The sequence below is a fragment of the Typopeltis vanoorti genome, chromosome 6 (assembly GCF_054136105.1).
Source record: "Typopeltis vanoorti isolate ZY-2024b chromosome 6, IOZ_Tvanoo_1.0, whole genome shotgun sequence".
NCBI lineage: Eukaryota > Metazoa > Arthropoda > Arachnida > Uropygi > Thelyphonidae > Typopeltis > Typopeltis vanoorti.
Window position 1 is genome coordinate 45156618 of NC_143554.1, and position 22242 is coordinate 45178859.

Here is a 22242-nt window from a genome sequence, read left to right on the forward strand (position 1 = left end):
ATTGCATTGACACACAGTTCTACCATGCCAACAGTATCGAATTTAACCCAAAATACAAGATTTATTTAAAACTAATTAACTCGCTTTATCACACGCCCATATAAAACCAAAAGAAAACTACTGTGAATTAATTTATTAATTAAATTATGAAAAAATAACTGATCTTACAAGAGCACTAATAACCAACAACTTATACAGGCCACCTTGTAACTGTTTTCCATATCATATTCTTGTCCACTTCTTTCCAAATTCCATCTTTTACCAACTTTTCCAGTGCTTTGACCACCTTCCTGTTATAGCTGTTTAAGCAGTGGAACTATTTTTTCCCTCTTACCGCTTGTCACCTTCCCAGACCTGAAATGTGCAGCTTTGTCATTGTCAGAACTGGCTCATATGAGCCAGTTCCCTTGCACATTCCTGTAACTTATTTATTTAGCATATGGGTAAAAATAGAAGAAATTAATGAGCAAAACTACAATTCAGATTTCTACAAAGAAAATAGATAACCAATTGATGGCATTATCTGGGAGTAAATGCAAGTTCCTGTGGTCTCCAGGTAAGGAGTACATGTTGAACAGTCATCAGTGATATGATGCATAGTCTGCACAGCACCATACACATGCAAAAGAGTGACTATGAAATTCTCCACAGATGTAATAAGTGAGCACACTGGCTTTGACTGGCCCTAAATCTGTTTAGCTGTCTTCAGATTTGTTGAGTTAGATTGAATCCTGGAGATTTAATGGTTGGATCTGTAATCACGCTCTTGTTTGTAGTATGTTGTTCATTCCAGAGTATTCTCCACTAGTCCGGGGAACTTTCATCTGTTATTTTCACAAGGCAGATGGAAGATCTGGAGGTAAGATAGCGAACTGGAGGAGGAGAGATATCTTAATATATGGGAAGTTTCATATTATTTCTTATTTTATTTATTTCTTTAATTGTAGCTTCTTCTCTTCGGAAGATGGAGGAGTGATGAGGGAAAGAACAGTCAACCATGGGAGAGGAGTAGAACTTAAGGTACCAGAGTTCTGTGGTGACTTAGACTCCAAACTGGTGAACAATACTCTATCATGGGGAAGACCAGAGCCAGGACATTACAACCCTAAGTTGTGCCCATGAGCTTGTTTACAATGTTGTTCTTCCCAGATGATATCTTTAACTTAATTTTTTCCAAATATTTTTGGTATGTTAAACTACAATCAGGTGTGGTAGCAAGGCTTAATTTCATGGATTAAAGTCTTGTTGCAGAAGTTTATTATTGGTTTTCTACAAGCCTCGTGGTTATTTAGGTGGAAAGCAGAAACTACAGTTTTTTCCTAGTGTTAGGAGATAACCCCCAGTTTTGCTCAGTGTTTCCTCCAGGCCTTGAAATGGGTGATGACATACCATCAGCATAGATAACTTTTGACTAACTGTTGGAGGGATGTCGCTTGTTTACAAATTGAACAGAACTGGGGTGAGGACAGATCCTTGTGGCAATCCATACTGCAGGATAAATGTTCTGCTTTTTTTTGTGAATTCAGAAGAATCTTTAATTTCCTATTGGAGAGCATTTGATTATTTTGGCTGTTTTATACAGTAAACCTTTCTTTAATATGCTGTCATAAGCTATATAAAGGCAGTACCTCTGTTTTTAAACCCTTTTGGTGTCCAGCTTCTGTGTGGGTTGTAGCAGCTTTTGCCAGATCTAAACCCAGCCTGTGCAGTGGTAAGATGGATTCTATTTTTGGAGAAATCCTAGAGAGGATGATCCTCTTAAGGAGTTTGTAAGGAGTGCAGAGCAATGCTGTAGGGTGGTAGTTGTTAGGGTCATCAGTTGACTTATTGAATTTTGGCAATGGTATGATCTTTGATTCATGCCAAAGTTTTGGGAGTTGTTCATCATTTATTATTGAGAAGAAGAAATTAGATAGCCAGGATTTTGCTCTTAGGCCAAGCAAGTAAAGAAGTCTGGAGGGATACCATCAATGCCAGTAGTTTTACCTGTTTTAGTTAATTTGAGGGCTGCTTCAGTTTCAAGAGTTACTGGATTGGAGATTACTATAGATGTAGGATATGATAAAACTTTTGTAAAGACATTGGATCTCTTTTTTTGGTATATGTGCAAATTTTGGGTTTAGTTTTTTGTGCTGAGATTTTACAATACAGTCTTGTAATACATGAACTGATTTCCCATCTGATGATCCTTTGCCAAAATGTATTTGCATTAAGGTTCGGTGTCATATCTGGTACAGCAGTATTTCCATCTAGATGGGTAAATCCTTTCAAAATGATTACTTAGTAACTCAAATATTTCATTTGCTTCTGTTATTACCTCCTTAGCATTAGCACTCCTTAAAGTTATCTTTCTAGTCCTTTTACTTGCCATATAGTGAAAAAGCTCTATTCCTTGGGCCCTCTTGACTAGCTTCCTCTCATGGAGTTCCCAATCACCTTTATATACCCTCCACAGCGTTTTCTCTATTTTTGCAACTTCTACTTCATGAGGCTGCTCATTCATCTAACCCTTACCTGATCTGGTCTTTCTGAGTATGCACTGTAATATTGCATACCCAGAAAGAAATGTAATATTGCATATCCTTTCTTCAGACGCCTGACTGTCTCCCATACACTGCTAACATCATTCTCCCTCCAGATGGCTCTGGCCTCTCATCTTGTCACACTAGCTGTCATCAAATTGCTGATATGTACACTCATAAAGGATGCTGTGATAATATAGTGATTATACTTTATTATACAAGACAAGAAATTATAATCTTGTTTTAATCCTTTGCCCAAGCAACCAGTCTGTGCCTGAGTTATCTTCATGACTAAGCTACTTGCATATAGAAGCTATTGACCTCACATCAGTTGCCTTAGTATCCCATAATGCACAATATGCTTCCATATCTTTCAGGCATGTATACTGTTATGTAATGTGGGAAGGGTCACTACTCGAGTTTCTTTCCTGGGAATTCCCAGGATGAAATCCTCAGGAAATTTTCTGATCTTTCTTGTCCTGAGTCCTGGTAAAAACAACTTGAGATGTTTCATAAATTTAAATTTATAAACCTGAAACAGAAAAGTGTCTAATTTATTTTAATAAAATGAGTATTGTATCATATAGATTAATGATAATTAAACTTTTATTATGAATGAATGTAACTATTCAGTGACTTGAATAAATATGATGTTATTCATTAATTTTTACATTGATTTGTGTTTCCTGTAATTATACTGAATGCAGATGGTGTCAGAAGCTAATGAAATTGTTCAGTTAATGAGTGCTCACTTTCCTAAGATATATGAACCAGGTGCAGGTAACATGGTGTACAGTGCTACTACTACTACTATATTGTATGAAAAGTTAGAGATATGAGAATGACGTTGAAGAGCTATTGCATAACCTGGTTAAGAATTTGGCAGTAGGCTAAAAAGGCATGTTCAGCCAATTTGGCTAGGCCTTTGATATCTTTGTATAACTTGAGTCTCAGCTCAGGAAAGATTCCACAGGAATGGAAAGGATGTATGATAGTTCCATTGTACAAGGGTGATTCAAAAACAAATATGTCAACTACCGACCTATCGTTATTTTTGGTGCAGTGAGTGGTGAAGATTTTAGAGATTTTAGCTTTGTACATGTCTGCAAGGAGATGTGTTTTGCATTATGGGCGATACTGAGACAAGGAGTGATGAGAGCTTGGTCCACCTTTACTACGAGTTACCCCAGTCCTGAACTACTTCAGGTGCAAACTTTATTTGCCTACACTTGGGTAAAGGATTAAACTAAATTTATTACTGTCTAACCAAGTGGAAAATAAACTTCCAAGATATTAGAGAAGTTTTAAGAATTTTTGTATAGAAATGGGTAGACAGACAATTTATATTCTACAAGGAACAGCATGGGTTTACTAGCGGGAGGTCATGTTTTATTAATTTGCCCATATTTTATAACAATCTTATGTCTAAGTTGGATAAAGGCAGTGGACATACTATAATCTTGTTAAATTTTGCTATGGCATTTAATAGGATACCACATGAGAGGCTATTACGTGAACTGGAGAATATGGTTTTGGAATATAAACTCTAGACCTGGATAAGTGAATGGTTGATAGATAGATATCAAAAAGTGGTATATAGTGGATGGAAATCTGCCAGATTGAACAGTGGTGTACTCCAGGGTTCAGTCCTTGGACCACTGTTGTTCACTCTATACATTAACACGTTCGCTGCCAACTATGAGTATACTCGTAGTTGGTAAACCAGCCACACAAGCCAACTACGAGTATACTCGTATGATGCTTACCGCCGGCAATGAGATTACCGTACTGACCTTGAAGAAGTGAAAATGCTTGGCTTGTGCAGAGCATCTAGCATCAAAACTGTGTATTCTCATAGATGGTATATGCTCTGCATAAGCCAACTACGAGTATACTTGTATGACGCTTACCTCCAGCAACGAGATTACCGTACTGACCTTGAAGAAGTGAAATTGCTCGGCGTACGGGAACAGACTATGCTGAAGTAGCATGGCAGCGAACGTGTTAATGACATGAGGAAGGATCTAATGGGAGATGTTCAGTTCTTTGCATCATCAGCAAACAACTGTACATCTTCGAAATCAATCAGAGATATGTTACTCATATCCAGTTTACAGAATGATGAGGTAGGGATCTTGGCATAATAGTGGATAGGAATTTGAAGTTTAAAGGTCACATATAGCTCAGTTTCAAATTTTCAAATACAGCTCAGTGGATAATTGCGATGTTGAAGTGAACCTTGACATGTAAAGATAAGAAAGTCATTTTGCCTCTTGACAGGGTATTGATAAGATTTCATCTGGACTACTGTGTGTAGATTTAGTCTCCTGGATTCCAAGGGAATAAAGATGCTGTGCAAAGGATGCAAAGATGATTTACAAAGATTATATCAGGATTGTGGAATTTAGAAGATGAAGACAGATTGTGAGTATGTGGACTACAGACCCTAGTTAACAGGAGAAAGCAAGGTGATATGATAGAGGTCTATAAACTTCTGAATGCGTGTTACAGAATATCGTCTGATAAATTTTTCATTATATGGAAGGTGGGGAAAGAACATCGGAGCACCCATGGAAGTGAAGTTTGTTCACAATTAAGAAATAGGTAAGAGCTATATTTTTCTCTCACAGAGAAATGAACAGTGAATGGGTGGAATAGTTTGTTTACCTGTTAAAGTAGTGAGGGCATCTAGTGTGAATGAGTTTAAATTATGGTATGATAGCTTGTTCGAGTGGTTCAGCCTCCTTCAATGAGTCCTTGACTCCCTAGAGGTTTCATATAATAATAATAAGATAATATTGTATGACTAAAAATCAAGTGCAACAAAACAGCCACGTGTAATAGACTTTTGTTGCTTGGAATTGATTCATTCGCATTATTATTCCTGTTACTCCTCTTATCTGGTGGGTCATTAGTAAAATGAGGGGAAACGCTATAATGTATGGTGAAGTAAAATATTTTTCATTTTTATTTTTAAATTTGATAATTTGTTGATAAGATAAAACTTATTTTATAATTTAATTTTTCTTAATTTTATCATTTTAATATGTGAAAATATGGGATATTATTGATCCATGTATATTTTATAGCCAAGCATAAAAAATATAAAAAGAAACTTAGTTAAGATAAAAAGCCAAATGGCTAGTTTTCTGGCACCTTAATATAGAAAATAAGGGGATAAACATCCTTTGTTGTTTCACTAAGCTTTGATATCTTCCAGGTCTACCTACCCACTGATGAGACCTCAAAAAAGGTTGAAACCAGTCTGGGTAGTGACCTCTCCTCATAATGTAATGACAGTATTACATCTCCTAGGAGCTGTGTTTTACATTATGAGAAAATATCAAGAATAGTGAGGGAGCTTGCTCCATCTTTGCTTCAATAGTTTTTCGGCATGAAACTTATAGATCGTAGTTATCGATCTTTAGTTTCGCTTACTGGCTATAAAACAACAAAGGATGTTTATCCCCTTATTTTCTATAAAAAGAAACTTTAAAAATGTTTTGAAGATTTGCCAGAGAGTTATAAGAATATAACCATTGGCATCACTGTTCCCTTGGTTTGTGCTACTTTAAAAAAAATAAAAATAAAGACCACCCAAGAGTCCATGTATTTGCATTTTATTGCTTAATTAAGCTTCACTGACCTGACAGCTGTTTCGAACTGTTGCTTTCTAATCTGAAACTAGGCAAAGGCTAGAGATAGAGAAAGAGAGAGAGAGAGCAAAACTCCTCTCAATATGGTAGCATTTCAATGTTCTAAAGGTTAAATTCATCATAAGTGAACTATTAGTAGATGCATGAATAGTCGAAAAGCTTCGTTTTAATGTTATGACACAGAATTGCTACTGTATTGAGAAGTTTTTTGCTTTTTCTAGGTTTCTACCTAGTCTCTGATGAGAAGCAACAGCTTGAAAGAGCTGCCACGTCAGTGAAACTTAAATTAAGCACTAATAAAAGGAAAACATATGGACTACTGGACAGAACTTGTGTCTTTTAAGTAGTTCAAACCAAGGCAACTCCAGATTCAGGTGTAGCCATTAGCCTCTATATAAAAGTATCCTAATTGTGAAGATACTTCATGCACAAACTTTGCTTACACTTGGATAAAGGATTAAACAACGATGTAATTTCTTGACATTAATTTAGTGTCTTTATTGATATCTAATATTGTTTGATTTTATGTAATGTATCATTCATTACTTTCTTCCTTTATACCATAAATATTAGTAATGAATTTTGATGTTTTCTTATTTATTGCTTGTTACTTTGATGGAATGTATACTGTGTGGGAAAGGTAACCTAGAAGCATTCCCATGTATGTGAATTCAGTGGATACTTCTAAGAGTAAAGGATTCTTTGTATAAATTGTGGAAGTAAAGACATAGAGTTTTTTTTTTTTTTCATGTAAATATTTTGTTTTTATTCATTCATACTTCTGCAGCTCCACAGTGAGAGAAGTTATCTATTTAAATTTTCTTTTTTTTCACTTGGTTATACTATAAATTAAAGATACCAAGAAATTATATACTTGGTTTAATCCTTTATCCAAGTGTAAGAAAACAAAGTTTGCATCTGAAGTATTTTCAGGACTGAGGAAACTCGTGGTAAAGGTGGTATGACTTCACATCACTTGCCTTATTATCCCATAATGCAAAGCACATCTCCTTGCAGACATGTATAATGCTATGCATTATGGGAAGGGTCACTACCCAGACCGGTTTCGACCTTTATTGAGGTCTCTTCAGTGGGAGCCAGACCCAGAAATCTTCCCATAATGCATAGCATTTTACATGTCTGCAAGGAGATGTGTTTTGCATTATGGGATAATAAGGCAAGTGATGTGAAGTCATACCACCTTTACCATGAGTTGCCCCAATCCTGAAAATACTTCAGGTGCAAAGTTTGTTTGCTTACACTTGGATAAAGGATGAAAGCATGTATATAATTTCTTGGTATCTTTAATTTAAATTTTCTCTCTTACCTTGTAGTGTGCAATTTCAATGTGAAATGGTGAAAGTGATGCCCTTTGGTTGGAATCTGGGTTCAAATCCTGTCTAGGATGCAAAAGAACCTTTGTCCTAGCTTTTTCAACTGAAAGTGAGTTCACCAGTTTCATCAAGGTACCAGGATCTTGCAAAATTGGCAAATGAGCTAGAAGAATGCACACAATTTGCAGACAGGATTTAACCACTTTATCATAAGAAGTATCAGGTTTCTAATCAATCATTAGTTGGCCATGATAGGCCAATGAACCTAAGAAATGAGTCTGTTAGGTGCGAGTCTGTTACGGTAACTTTATCTGTATGCATATAACAATATTCATCGCTCATAGTTTTCATCCCTCATTTAGAAAGAGCAATGGACAAAATGAAGGAAAATGCAAAAAGAATATCAGTATATGGGATGAGAATTAACAATCTGAGATTTGCAGGTGACATTGTTATTATTGAAGATGTAAGAGAACAACAAAAAAAAAAATTGAAGGAAGTACAGGAAGATGGTTTAATGTTAAATATGGTGTCAGACAACGAGGTACATTATCTCCTCTGTTATTCGTTCACTGCATATATGCATCACATTATAAAGGAAAGTGGTATTAAACCTGATATCAAAATTGGAGATGTTAATCTCAGCTCTTTATTTTATGCAGATGATGTTATACTTCTAAATAAATCCGCTACAAGTCTGCAAGATTTCCTGATTAAATTGAATAACTCTTGTAATAGATTTGGTATGAAGGTCAGCATTAAAAGACAAAGACAATGAAAATAGGCAGAAACATTGAAAATATTAACAGCATTGTGAATGGAAAACCTATAGAACAAGTAAAACATTTCAGCTACTTAGGCACAATTTTTAGTGAAGATGGTAAATTAAATATGGAAATAGACAACAGAATCTACAAACCTGGTATGGTAGGAAGTAAATTGAATAAATTTATATGGAATAAGAGAGAAATTAGCCAAAACACTAAATTAGCTGTGTACAAGACAGTATTCAAGCCAATTTTAACTTATGGATCTGAGAGCTGGGTCATAAGTAAAACACTTGACGAAAGACTAGGGACTGCAAATATGAGAGTCCTGAGAAAGATTAGAGGCATGAACAGATGGCATCAATGACAATATCATATTAAAAACGAGGATATTAGGAAAGAACTTGACATTGTCAGCATCCAGGAATGCGTTAGCAGAGCTGATCTCAGGTGGTATAGTCATTTAAACAGAATGAGAGAGGAAAGATTAGCAAAACAAGTGTTCTCTGCCAGATTGGTAGGAAAAAGACCTAGAGGAAGACCAAGATATAGGTGGATTGATACAGTAAAAAGTGCCTTAGAAGATAGAAATATAAGATCTGATAATGTTGGAGGCTTGACAGGTAACAGACTGATTTCGAGGAAAATTGAAGATAGGAAGTTAGTAATTATGTAATTTTTCATGTAGTACTATCATATCCTGTACATCCCTTGAGGGTATATATGAGGAATTTGATGATGATGATGTTAAATATGTATGTTACCTAACAAATATTTATGTTACGTTACCAGTTACACCCATGACTAATGCCCTCTTTTGAGACAAAGTTGCATCAGTTTGAGAAGAGAAGATGTGGAATTAGAGTTTTCAAATACTTTTTCTCTTGAATCATTTCTATACTGTCTTGTCATTACAATTTAGTAATCATCCCCATCTCATTTTGCATGTTTCATTGTGAGTTGTATATGATCTAATTATATAGATTTTAATGAAAGTAAGAATTTTGAGTACTTATTGACACAGTTTGACAGAAATTTAAATTGGAAATTTTTTAGCATGTAAACATGTAAATATTTTGTGCAGAGCACAACAGTTGCATGCATACTCCACCTTAACTAGTTCATTTTCTGAAAGAAAGAAAGAAAGCCAATTTTGTAATATTACAAACAAATTTAAAATAGGTTCCTCATATCCAAGCTCATAACTGGTGATTATTATCATCTGTTATTATTCTGAATACTGCTTCTTGGAGCAGCTGACTTCTCACACATAAGCAGAAAATCTTAAACATGAAAATTTGGGAATGCCATAATTTCAAGAAAAAAGAATAATGCATATCCTATCCTTTAGTGTTACACAGTGATCAGCATTCATTTCCTACTAACTCTTCAGTGTTAAACCATGTAACCTACCAACTCCTTGAGATTGTGGAACCAAGATTCACAAGCAGAACATACCGCCCCAGCCAATAGCTGAAGGTATAGACATCCCCAATTATCATCTAGCTAAGAAATTCGCATCAACACTCCTTGAGTGTTGATGCTAGGTAGGACATTCCTCCTTCTATATTAAAAAAACTTTAAAAAAAAAACACTTTGTTAACAAAATTAAAGACATCGCACTGAAAAAAAGTGATTTATTAGTCAGTTTTGACATCTCTGTCCTTTTCACAAATGTCCCTATAATGACACAGTTCTTCTTTTACAGGACAAATTCCCATCTGATATCACAGCGCTCTTTGCACATGTACTACGTTCTGGCTATTCTGGCTTTCTACCTACGAAAAGAAGGTGCAGCCATCTCTGTATAAGACTAATTAACTCATCTTCAGTTGAGCACCTTGGTACAGTCTCTTTGCATCCTAGGTGGTATTAATGAAACCCAAGTCTTTCCAACCAGAGGGCTTTGTCTATAGTGACTGAGTTTGGAGGCCTTTTCAGATCAAATACAACATAGTATGGAAAATAGTATATGATTAAGAGGGATTTAAAATGGTAGAGTGTTTCATAACAGGAATTAAATATAGTGTGAAGTTAAGACATTAGTACAGTAAACTACATGGTATCCAGACACTCTTTAGTAACTAATGATTTGGCTTATACTCCAAAATAAACTTGTTTGGAGTATGAGCTTCAATACTCAGTTGCTAATGAGTATCCAGATGCTATATGTATTGAATTCAGCTAAATGCTGCATACTAATTTTCAATTTTACATTTCTAAAAATATTTTTGTACACATTGTTTTATTTTTTCTTTTAGGTTCCAAATTTTCTTGGTGCACTGATAGCAGGATTTCAATTATCCCTGTTTGCTGTCTATCCTTCAAGAAAAGTAATAGCACATGAGGTGACACGCACTTAATCTAAATATACATTTCATTCAAATTTATATTTCTAGGAATGCTCCGCATTTCTCACACTAAAAATAGATATTTGTATGGGCTTTCAACCAAGGGTATTTGCATTATGGTGCTACTCTATGTTGGTGATATTTGTGATAAGTTTTATGTGAGATGAAAACACTGGAAATCATCTGGGCATTATTCTATGAAACACTGCATAAATCATGACAGGGAAGTGACATTTGTATAATTAGCATCTATATTAATCTTGTGGTGCATTGTGAAATATGGTAAAGTACCAGAGAATATTTTGACATCAGAATTGGTTAAAGGACAGTTACTGTTTGAGTATTGTCAATTATAATTCATCTGAATTTGATTAATTTACAAACTGGACATCTTTATTACTGTATGTGAGGAAATAATACAAAATATATGATTTGTAGAGTTTTGGAATTTGCTCTGACAGTCATCTTTGAATAGGTACCTACAGTTAGCCATGTTATAAGTTATTATTATTTAACTAGTTATTATTATTTATTTAGCATTACATTTAGTTACAGTGAACTTATATCCTCACTTAATTTGATCATGTTGGAATGCATTGCAATGATGTGAACTAAAAGAATTTTTGTGAAACTAGTATAGTCAATGAAATATTCCATCCCATCTGTTTCTTTTATGTGAAAGAATATTGGCAAAAACATTTTTAATATGTCCTCTCTCCACAGAAGCATATGCAATGATTTACAAAGCCATTTCAAAGACTGTAATTTTGCAGGAAGATTTGAATGCTATTTGAGAACATTGTGCAAACACAGAACCTTGTATCATCCTACTTATTACTTTTCTTTCAGACTGCTTTCCTGTACACTAATATTTCATATCTTTTGCTCAGCCAATCTGTTCACTTCACTAATCTACTATTGATACTAATTGATCAATAGTAGATTAGTGAATTAGGCAGAATTTGCAAAATTGCAGTCTTTGAAAATGCCTTTGTAAATCATTGTATATGCTTCTGTGGAGAGAGGACATATTAAAAATGTTTTTGCTAATATTCTTTCACATGAAAGAAACAGATGAGAAGGAATATTTTATTGACTATACTAGTTTCACAAAAATTCTTTTTATTCACATCATCAAGAGAAATATGTCAATGAACTAACAAAACAGGTTATAACAGATAACATATAATGAAATATTTGAAAATGTTTGTTATGAGCATGATAATACCTGATATAGATAAATAGGTCTCAAGGCCTGTTTGGTATAAATGCAGCAACACTATTAAGATACTTAAGTAACATTATATCAGAAAGGACCTGGAATCTTGGTTAGTAAAATTGTGGTTATACGGTTTTTCTACTTCAGGCTTTTTCTACCTCAAGTATCGATATGTTTCCTGAGACAGTCTTCCAGGGATAATAATGCAATATGTCGCTAGGCCTGTACTATAAAGAATTGTTCAGATCATGCTTCTGTGAATAAAGGCATTACCCATCTAATGACCACAAATTCACTAGATCTCAACTCATTTGAACTCCATCAATCCATGGGATGCTTTGCAAACTTCATTGGTGCAGATCCACACTGACATCATCAGATATATAGTGAATCATTGCCATAGCAGATATAGTCCATAATTTATGAAAGAGTCCATCACAATATTAGACAGAAGTTGTCATTTCTATTAGTCTTAGGGGGAATTGGTAATAGCTTCACAGGCCTATGTAAATTTTTGGTCAAAGAAGAATTTGGACTAGCATTAGCTTAGAAGAGTTGACAGCATCACAGGCCTCTTTAAATTTTTGGTTATAGCAGAATATGGACTAACATAGAAATTGCATTTTCTTCCACATTGCCTGGTGACCATTTGTAGGAACATGGTCCAAGGGATCCAGCTACTGATGGTATATATATTTTGTTCACCTAATTTTTCATCGTTTCTAATTAGCATTCTTTAATCTCTTTCACCAGTGTAGGACAAGTTTCTGGAATGTGATTTTGTAGAACCTGGGTGGGCAAGAAGAGGAAGGAGATACTTGGAAGATTCAAACACATGTATGAGCTTTGAAGGGTTTCAAAGTAGTCCTTTCCATAGAATTGTGGAGCACTGTTGAAATTTTGCTGAAATATCTTTTACATATGATTATTTGAACTCATTTTATTTATTGTATCTATTATTTATAGTGTTCATTATAGTTTAAATTCCTACTTATTCACTGGAGCAAATAGTAATATCCCTGTTTTCAGTGTTAATAACATGAGTTTTGGGACACAGTGGTTGTGGTGGGCAAGAAGTAATAGTGTAAATATATATGTATATATAAAAGTAATATATATGTATATATATATTGTCCTATGTGTATAGGGGGATTGCAGTAAAAAAAAAAAAAAAAGAGTAATAACCCAAGAAGAAGATAGATAACTGGTTTACCAAGGAAAGGAAGTGACTGTTTTTGCACTTCAAACATGATGGACTATATTTTGTTGTTTAAATTGACCAAATAAAGAAAATATACTTTTCTTGACAGAAAAGGTTTGGTAGCCATAGGACCAAATTACATACATATCTATGTATCACAGCCAAAATTTAGGTTTTGAAGAGTGGGGGGGGGGGGGACAGTTGGTTTTTATATCAGCCTGCTCAAAAAACAGTTCTATTTAGAAAGTAGTGCGTGGTAAAGAATGATAACTACTGGTTAATACAACAGCCTTAAAAAGTAAAGCACTTTTATAAATTAATGATATCTAGTGATTATTATAAAAAAAACAAAGAAATAACGTATATTAAACACATTCACCTAAAAAATGGTTACAGCATAAAAACTATCAATAGCAGCTTAAATGAACCATCTCATGTTCCAAGACAACAACCATGCGACTACATATTACCTTACCTTACATCAGAAATGTTCGACAATTGTTATAGGATTTTGGATAAAAAAATCCTACAACAATATTATTATTATTACACAGGTATCTCCATGGAGTCCAGAGACTCATCGTGGGAGATCCATTATTCACATGCTAGCCACAATTCACACAATACCTATCATACTTTTCCTTAAACTCATTCACTGATGAAGCACCCACAACCACCTCCAGAAACCCATTCCACCAATTCAACACCCCCTCCTATCAAGAAAGTGTAGTCCTAACACTATTACTAATAACTCTCTTGCAAAACTTCCACTGGCAACCCCTTGTTCTCTCCCCTCTTGTCATATACTGAAAAAAAGCTTTCAGTGTCATTCCTATAAAACCCCTTAAATTCTTCTGTCAAGTCTTTATTGCCTGTCAGCTAATTTTTGAAACCTACAGACGATCAATCTAGTCTCATAGGGAGCATTCCACAGACCTGCCACAATCTTTGTCACCCATCTGTAGATCCTCTCCACCATCTTCATCCCCACCAAATCTGGGAATCCAGATCTGTATGCAATAGTCTGGCCTTATTTAAGCCTCATATATAGGAGAAAAGTAACCTCTCTATTCCTACTTTTAGTGTTCTTCAACAACCACATAATCTGATGTGCTATTTCATTTATCTTTGCAATTTGCCCTCTAAACTTCAACTCTCTGTCCACATTCACTCCCAAATCTCTGGCCTCATCAGTTTCCTATAGTTCATTTCTATCAGTATAGTGCACAGCTTCTGATCTCTTCCCAAAATGCATCACCTTACACTTGGCCACATTAAACTGGCATCCATTTACCTTTGTTCATACTGCTAGTCTAAGTCTTCCTGTAGGATCATCACCTTCATTTACCATTGCTCTTCCCAGTTTTGCATCATCAGCAAACAACTGGATATTTCTGTGTCATTAATATACAAAATAAACAACAGAGGACCAAGTACTGAGCCTTGTGGTACACCACTGGTCACTTGCTTTCTCCTGGACTCAATTTCTCCACAAGCGACTCTGATATATGTCCATCGGCCACCCTATAATCCAAATCACCAGATTCATATTCATCCTAATTTGCTCCAATTTATGCAATAGAGTTCTATGCGAATCTTGTCAAATGTTTTTTACAAAGTCCAGCAATCTTACTGAGTAGCCATTTCCCTTATCCAGTTCCACTGTCACTTTATTATAAAAAGTAAGTAAATTACTAAGGCAAAAACAAAACACAAAACCATGCTGTCTCTTACAGAGTATCATATTCCTATCCACCCAGTTCTGAATTCTGTCTTTCACCAATTTCTCTAATACCTTAACCATCATTCCTGAGATGCTGATTGCCTATAATTTGCTACTTCTGTCTTGGAGCCTCCTTTATGTAATGCGAGTATTTTGTCCTCTTTTCACTCCATTTGCATCTTCCAAGTACTGAGACTTTAAACAGATTGGTCAAAGGAGCTGATAATTCCCTTACACATTCTTGTAATACACAGGCCAACATGCCATCTAATCCCATGGCTGTGTTCGTATTGAGGTTCTGCAATATTTTAAACACCTCCATTTCTTCAATATCATCTCCTATCAGTCAATATCACATATGGCACTGCATTATTCTCACCTAGATAATACACCCCTGCAAAATGCTCATTCAGTGATTCAACTATTTGGTTTGGTTCTGTTACCTCCCCACCATCAACACAGTCATCCTTCCATAGTTATTCTTCCTTTTACTTGCCACATAGCAAAAGAACTCTTTACAGTTTCTTTTGGCCTTATCAGCTCATGAACATGCTGATCACCTTTTTCTTTATAATCCCTCCACAACCTTTTCTTTGTATGTAACTCCTGCTTAATAAACTATTCATCCATCCATCTAACTCATACCTGATTTATCCTTCTGATTCTAGGTATACATTCAAATACTGCTTTCTTCAAACACCCCTTGACCACATCCCATGCACCACCACCATCTTTCAACCTCGATATTCTTATGCCATTGCTCTGCTGAAAACCAACTCCTCAGCTTGTCGTAATCACTTGCTTTGTAGTTCCACATATGTCCCCCTTCTTAATTAATAGAAAATTCTGCATATCTGGCAATCTACTACATGATCACTTTCTCCAAGTGGAGGCAGTATAGTGAGATTGGTTAGTGTTAAGTTCTTTGATGTGATGATCAGATCGAACCTCATGTCCCCTCCATTATATGTTTCCTTGGGTAATTATTTCTTACCAGCTGCATAAATTCCATTTCCTTCCTGCCTGCAACCATTCCTCCTCCCAATCTCTGTCCCTATCATTGAAATTCCCCATGATAATTACTCGACCTATATTCATCATGTTAATTTGTGAGTGCATGTCATCTACATTCTCCCTTATACCATATCCTGTATTATAGCAGCAACCAATTACATATTTAATCTTAATCCTTTTGGCCTCTATCTTACACCAGAAAGTTTCAAATGAATGGTCCTCTGAATCTCTGTCCCCATGATGTACTTTTGCCTATTTTGGTTTTAATTCCTCTATTATCATTAGCAAAATCCCTCCCCACATCCTGAATCCCTGTCCCCATGATGTACTTTTGCTCATTTTGGTTTTAATTCCTCTATTATCATTAGTAAAATCCCTCCCCACATCCTGTTCCTTCTGTCCTCTCTGAAGACACTATATCCCCTGCATTCTATTCCTATGACCATATCATACTCGGTCAACCACATCGCACTAACACCTGTAACTTGGCCAAGTTGTGCTAACCAATTCCAAAAACTCCTCAACCTTATTTTGAATACTTCTGGCATGAGTATACATAAACTGCAATACCCCATTTCATCCCAGAACCTCCCTTAGAGAGTGATCACATGATGCTACGTTTTGCATCATGTGATCACTCTCTCACTTACTAACTTTAGGTTCACCTGCAACCCATCTCCCCTTCCAAACATTTTAGTTTCCCTGACTTTGTACTTCTGAACTTTCACTAAACAACACTTTCTCAAGACTCCTGACACCAAATCCATTTAGATGCAAGCCATCCACCTTATATAAATCCTTCCTTCCATCAAACTCATTCCATAAGTCAACAAACCCCACACCTTGCACAATCTACACACTGACTCATTTGTGATCATTGCTCGCTTTCTCAGCTTGCCTCTATCATATCATGGCAAGAGAATCACAACTTTTACTTTCTCACGCTTCTTTTTCACCTGCGCTAGTAACTCTTTCATCTCTTCTTGCATACCACACTTGTCACCTGCTAAATCATCTGTACCAGCCAAAATAAACATCTCTTTCACCTTAACTCTCTGTATCCTTACGGTATAACTGACGACATCCTTTATCTTATCCCCAAGAAAACATGATTTCATCACACTCTCTTCATATTAATGAATTTTCAGTGTTTATCTTTTTATTGCTGACTTTTATGCCATATTTTTTATAGCAGTTATTCAATTTAGTTAAGGAATCCTGCAAATTTGCAATAGATTGATTTAGTAATATAACATCTGTGTAAAGAGCTGAGAATAATATCTCTAATTTTGGCATCACTTTTGATACCACTTTGCTTCAAAACATGATTCATACAGATGATGAATAAGTGTGCACCCTTGGTTTCGCACCTGATTTTAAATCAAGCCATCCCTTTACCTCTAACCTAAATGTAGATTGAGTATTGTTTGATGTAATATTCCATTTATACCACATAATTGTAATGTTTTGAACAGCTTTTTTCTTCATACCTTGTCATATGCTTTTCCAGATTTACAAAACTTAAATATAGATCCTTGTTATGTTTTTATGATTTCTCAACCATCTGTCATAAAGTAAACATATGATTCTGACAACCACTGTTTGTTCGAGTTCTCTTCTAGAATTTTCTTAGCATCTTCTCAAGAATGCTTGCATAAACCTTACCTGGACCACTCAATAGGAAAATTCCTCCATAATTCTTGCATTCAGTTTTATTTCTCTTTTTTTTTTACAGATGGATACTATGAGAGCTCAACTCCAATCATCTGGAATTCGACCCTTTGACGAAGCCTTCTGAATTATGCAGTGCAGCTGCTGCAAAACTTTTATACATCTGTATTTTTGCATTTCTGTTAAAATATTATCTATTCTGGCTTGCTTCCCTTAATAAAAGTTTTTGATGGTTACAGCAGACATATATCAATACATATTGATACACATTGATATGTACTCCTGATTGCATTCCTCTTGAATTTTTTCTACCACCATTCTGCCACTTTCATTTCTTGTGGGACTTAGCAGTTTTCAAATTACTCTAAACATCTTGGTTATCATTAGTTTTCATGTCACCTTTATCATCTTGATTACTTTTACAGTACTCTTTTCCCATTTCTAAGCTTTTTCAGTACTTTCAATTGTTCTGGAGGCTTTGTCATTAGCCTCCAGCACATTTGCCACCTTTCTGATGTTTATCATCTGTATTCTTACGAGTCTTTCCAGGACTTTTGTTTAGCCACTTGTGTTCTCTTAAATTCCATGCCAACTTACTTGATAAGAACTTTCCATATGCTTTCTTATTTTCATGATTGCATTTTTAATTTCCACATTGGAGTTCTGATTTTTCTTTTCTTCATCACATCTCTCTCTGGCTGAATCAACAATATTTTCTCTTGAATCTGCTAGTAAGCCTCCAAGGTTTCGTTACTGTTTTCAAACTCCATTTTTTTCTCCAATCATCTTGAATCTACAATTCTCCTCTGAAAGGGGAATATATTGATTTTCTCTCCCCTTAGCAGTATTGCATTATCTGTTCCAGTGAGGTATCCTTCACAGCTGAACTTAATCCTACATGCCATACCTTATCTTTGGCTACAATTTCAACAGAATTAACAAAATACTTAATCTTGCCTCTAATAACACTTGACCTTTTCTACATACAGCAGATTATAGTAATGTGATCACTATTCCCTATGTCTGGAGTACCGTAATAAAAAATTAAAAAAAAGCTGGACTTGTGAAAAAATACAATCTCTGCACTGACTTCAAGCTCTGTTTGAAATAGCTACAAATATCTGTTCTCCTAAGGACTCCACTCCATTCTTTCTTAGTTCCTGGTATGTATTTCTTTCATTTCTTGTGGGACTTAGCAGTTTTCAAAGTAATTACTCTAAACATCTTGGTTATCATTAGTTTTCATGTTCTTGCATTCTTTGTTCTTGCAGGTTGGTTTACTGTAGGATGGACTAGATCAGCTAAAGTCTTCTTGGAAGAACATAAAGGATACCTATAATTAATTATTATTGAAGGCATCCTTCCTCTCCTAGGACTTTATTTATTCTACTTAGTTTTGATTTACTTTGCAATGCTTGTGTGTGTGTGTGTTATATTGTATCTCTTGAAGAAGTCTCTGTGATAGATGAAATACTGGAATCATTAAATTGTTACTTAATTCATGCTTGTGCTATTTTCATTCAACATGAGTTCAGAGCACAAGTTTAAACTCGACTTGCAAGGTATTTGTGTGTGTGTGTGTGTGTGTGTGTGTGTGGATGGGGGGGGATACCATCAGAACTTGAAGATGTGTTGGTATCCAAACTTGGAAATTTAATGTAAACGATGAAATGTCTCTTCTAGTCTTTCTGATGAAAGACTAGAAGAGACATAGTAAACAGTTCTCATTTAAGTTGGGGGGGGGGGGGTACTTTGCCTAGATCCTTATTGTAGGAGTTGGTTGAGAAGAATATGATGCCAGGAGGTTCGTCTTGTCTTTGGGTGATGTTAGAGTGGTATCATCTGGATGTGAGAGAAGCAGAAACAGGAATTGACCCAGTCTTGGTGAGGAACTTAGAACGTTCTGTTTTGTTACTTCCACCAATGAAAGATAGTAAATATATTTTAATTTGGTACCATTGGTAGAGGTTAATAAGTTTTCTTATATTTTTTTAAAACATATTTGACCCTTTCAAAGTCAGATTTAGTTTGGCCAGTCTTTTTGCAGTGGTTGCACACTGTAAGCTGAATGGAATATTAGCATTTTGGTTTCAAGCTACTCGGAATATACTAAATTCATTTCTTGGACTACCTTGGCATTTCCATCTTAAACTAAGATTTGAATAATGATCTAGACTTTGGAGTGCAATTGAGGATGGTCTTCATTCCAGTAAAACTTCTTCCATTTATTTGGTTTAATCAGGTGTTTGGATCAAAAGAATGAAAACAGTAGTTAGCCCTAGAAATCATACAGGTTATCCCATTTGCATGATTATAGTGCCAAAGGACATATCAAAAATAGCTAGTAGAAGGGTATTCTGCAGGAAAGGAGACTGGATAGGTTGTCTGATTATCAAGGAGAGAGCTGATATCCACAATATTTATTTAAAGAACTGGTTAAGAATAGATTGTATTTTGAAAGTGTAGAAAATTAGCAGGTATTCTTGTGTACAGATGAACAATTTGTGCAAGATCGTTAATGGGAGCTGATCTCTATCTCTTCCAACTCATTTGATGGAATTAGTGAATGGAAACTGTGAATGTTGCAGGCCCCAAGGAAGATGACTTCATTTTTTGGATAGTTGGACTATATATAATCAGGCTTCAGGGACAAACCGTGGAAAATATCAGGATGGTTATCAGAATTTATAAAGCAGTAGAGACAACAAATCAATGTAGCCAAATGCATGCAAGAAAATTTTGAACCCCACAGATCATAAACAGAGGATTCACAATTTGCCATTCTCTAGCATGTCAAACTTCAAAGTAATACCCTTGTGACAGAGGGAATTGTGCAGAGTATAGTTTAGAAAGTTAAGGTAGACATTAGTGGTTGAGGCCTGCAATTGAGGTGCTGTCAAAAATAGCAGATCAAGTTTAGATGTCTAAGTGATGGTACATGTAATTGGTTCTGAGACTACAAATGAAGAGAATATAGATCTGTTTTTTTTTTTGTTGTTGTTTTGTTTTGTTTTGTTTTTAAGTGTTTTTTTGGGCAAGAGTGTTTATATTTTTGGTATTGGATCAAAAAATTCCACAAAAATATGGGATGTATTTGAACCCTAGTGCTAACAAAATTTTTCTGTTGGCTTTGTGAGAAGTTTGCCCTGTGGGTCTTTCACTCAAAATACATGCTCTTACTTTAACACTAATCAACCCCTGAAAGTTAAGGCCATTGTTTGGCCTTCACTTTCATGGTAGGTTGGTTTCAAATACCTACCAGCGTGTTTATATGTTTAGTGCTGATTTTCATTGTCATTTTTAGTAGTGAAACATGCATTTCTATGCATAATAAGAAATTGCAAAGAGGTGTACTAAAAAAACTTAGTCTAGGTGCTGTTAGATATGGTAGTTGCCATCATGACTAAAGCTTGTTAATTAATTCACAAAACTTGAGTTTTTTTTAATTAAAAAAAAAAAATTTTTATGTTGGTGTTCTACTTAGTTAACAAAACATCCAGCGACCTGAAAAAAATTCTTTATTTCATCTCCAGTTTCTAGATTATTTTAGCCCACTCATGGTACTCCATGTACTATAGGGTTAACAACTTCTGTAAGCTGAGAATGATACACACACACATGCATGAAATTTTGAAGGAAACCATAGTAGTTCATTTTATTAGATTTTTCCTGGTCCAAGTTCTCATTGCATTAAAGAAATGCGAACACTTTTCAAAGAAGTGTTCTCTTTGTTATGACAGTCCTACCCATGAAAAGATGGAACCTGAAGTACATATTAGTGCTGTGGATGGGCTGAGCTGCTTTAGGCCATCCACACATACTGTACTAATGTGCTATTGATTCTGCAGCCTTTTGTGGCAAGTGATTGTGGGAATGATAAAAAAAAAATTTTTTTTAAATGCTGACTGTATTTTCTTATGATAAATTTGGTTGGAACAGTTAATACAAGATGTAAAGGTTATTGTGTGCATAAAGGAATAGTCATTTATCTATATTAATGCCAGAAGCATCATGACTAAGGGGAAGGAATTTTAACATTGGTTAATGCAACCTAGGGCAAAACGTTATAGGCATTAGTGAGACTTGATCAACAGAGGGTGATACAGTTACAGGAAAAGTATGTGAGAGGTATAATAGTTTCAAGAATAGAAAGATAGGGGTGGTGGAGAAGGGTACTGCTTCTAATTGCAGCCAAGAAGCGTAGTTGGTCAGCAGGAGGACAAAGATATGGAAGGCAGTGCATTTTAGGTTATCTGGTGTGAGACAAAGCCAACAGTTATATTCAAATTATATTCAGTAGCTGCTATTGGACCAGGAGGTGCAAAGGAAGATATAGATAACATACATACATGATCAGATTGGTGCAGTTGGTTCAGGCTGAGTATTATGGGGTACCAACTGTTTTGGACATAGATTAAATGTTTAATCTTATTGACAAGTTTAGGTAGTGGACATTATCATACTTATTTTAATGGTATTACAACACCAAACAAACTAAATTATAGAAAGATGTCCATTAATTGACTAGTTGGGAATAATTCTCATAATAAATTACCTGTTTCTTCTTTAAGCATATTTGTGAAAAGACTTCAGACATCCAAGTTGATCATGATTTTAGTATATTGTAAATCTGGACCATCGTTTTTTTCTAAATTTCTTGAGTTTTTTAATGTAAATGAAGTTGTTGCAGTTGATGATGCCAACATCTTGGATAAGTATCTGACTGGTTTCCTGTTCATCAAATTCCCTCTACCACAGTAACTTTCAGCCCCCACTTTTTTTAA

At 35.2% G+C, this 22242-nt stretch overlaps 1 protein-coding gene across 4 annotated transcripts in view; it reads left to right on the plus strand.

The window, feature by feature from the left end:
• The window catches only part of LOC150105417 (sugar transporter SWEET1-like), a 161261-nt gene that overhangs the window by 114974 nt on the left and 24045 nt on the right, over positions 1 to 22242 (plus strand). For 2 of the 4 annotated variants that reach the window (XM_090394790.1, XM_090394791.1), the window contains exon 6: positions 10541 to 10627. In XM_090394790.1, the coding sequence (XP_090250916.1) occupies positions 10541 to 10627 (87 nt within the window). Of the gene's footprint in view, positions 1 to 10540; positions 10628 to 18729; positions 18912 to 22242 lie in introns of those variants that run through there. The other 2 variants (XM_090394793.1, XM_090394792.1) reach the window with 2 other exon arrangements.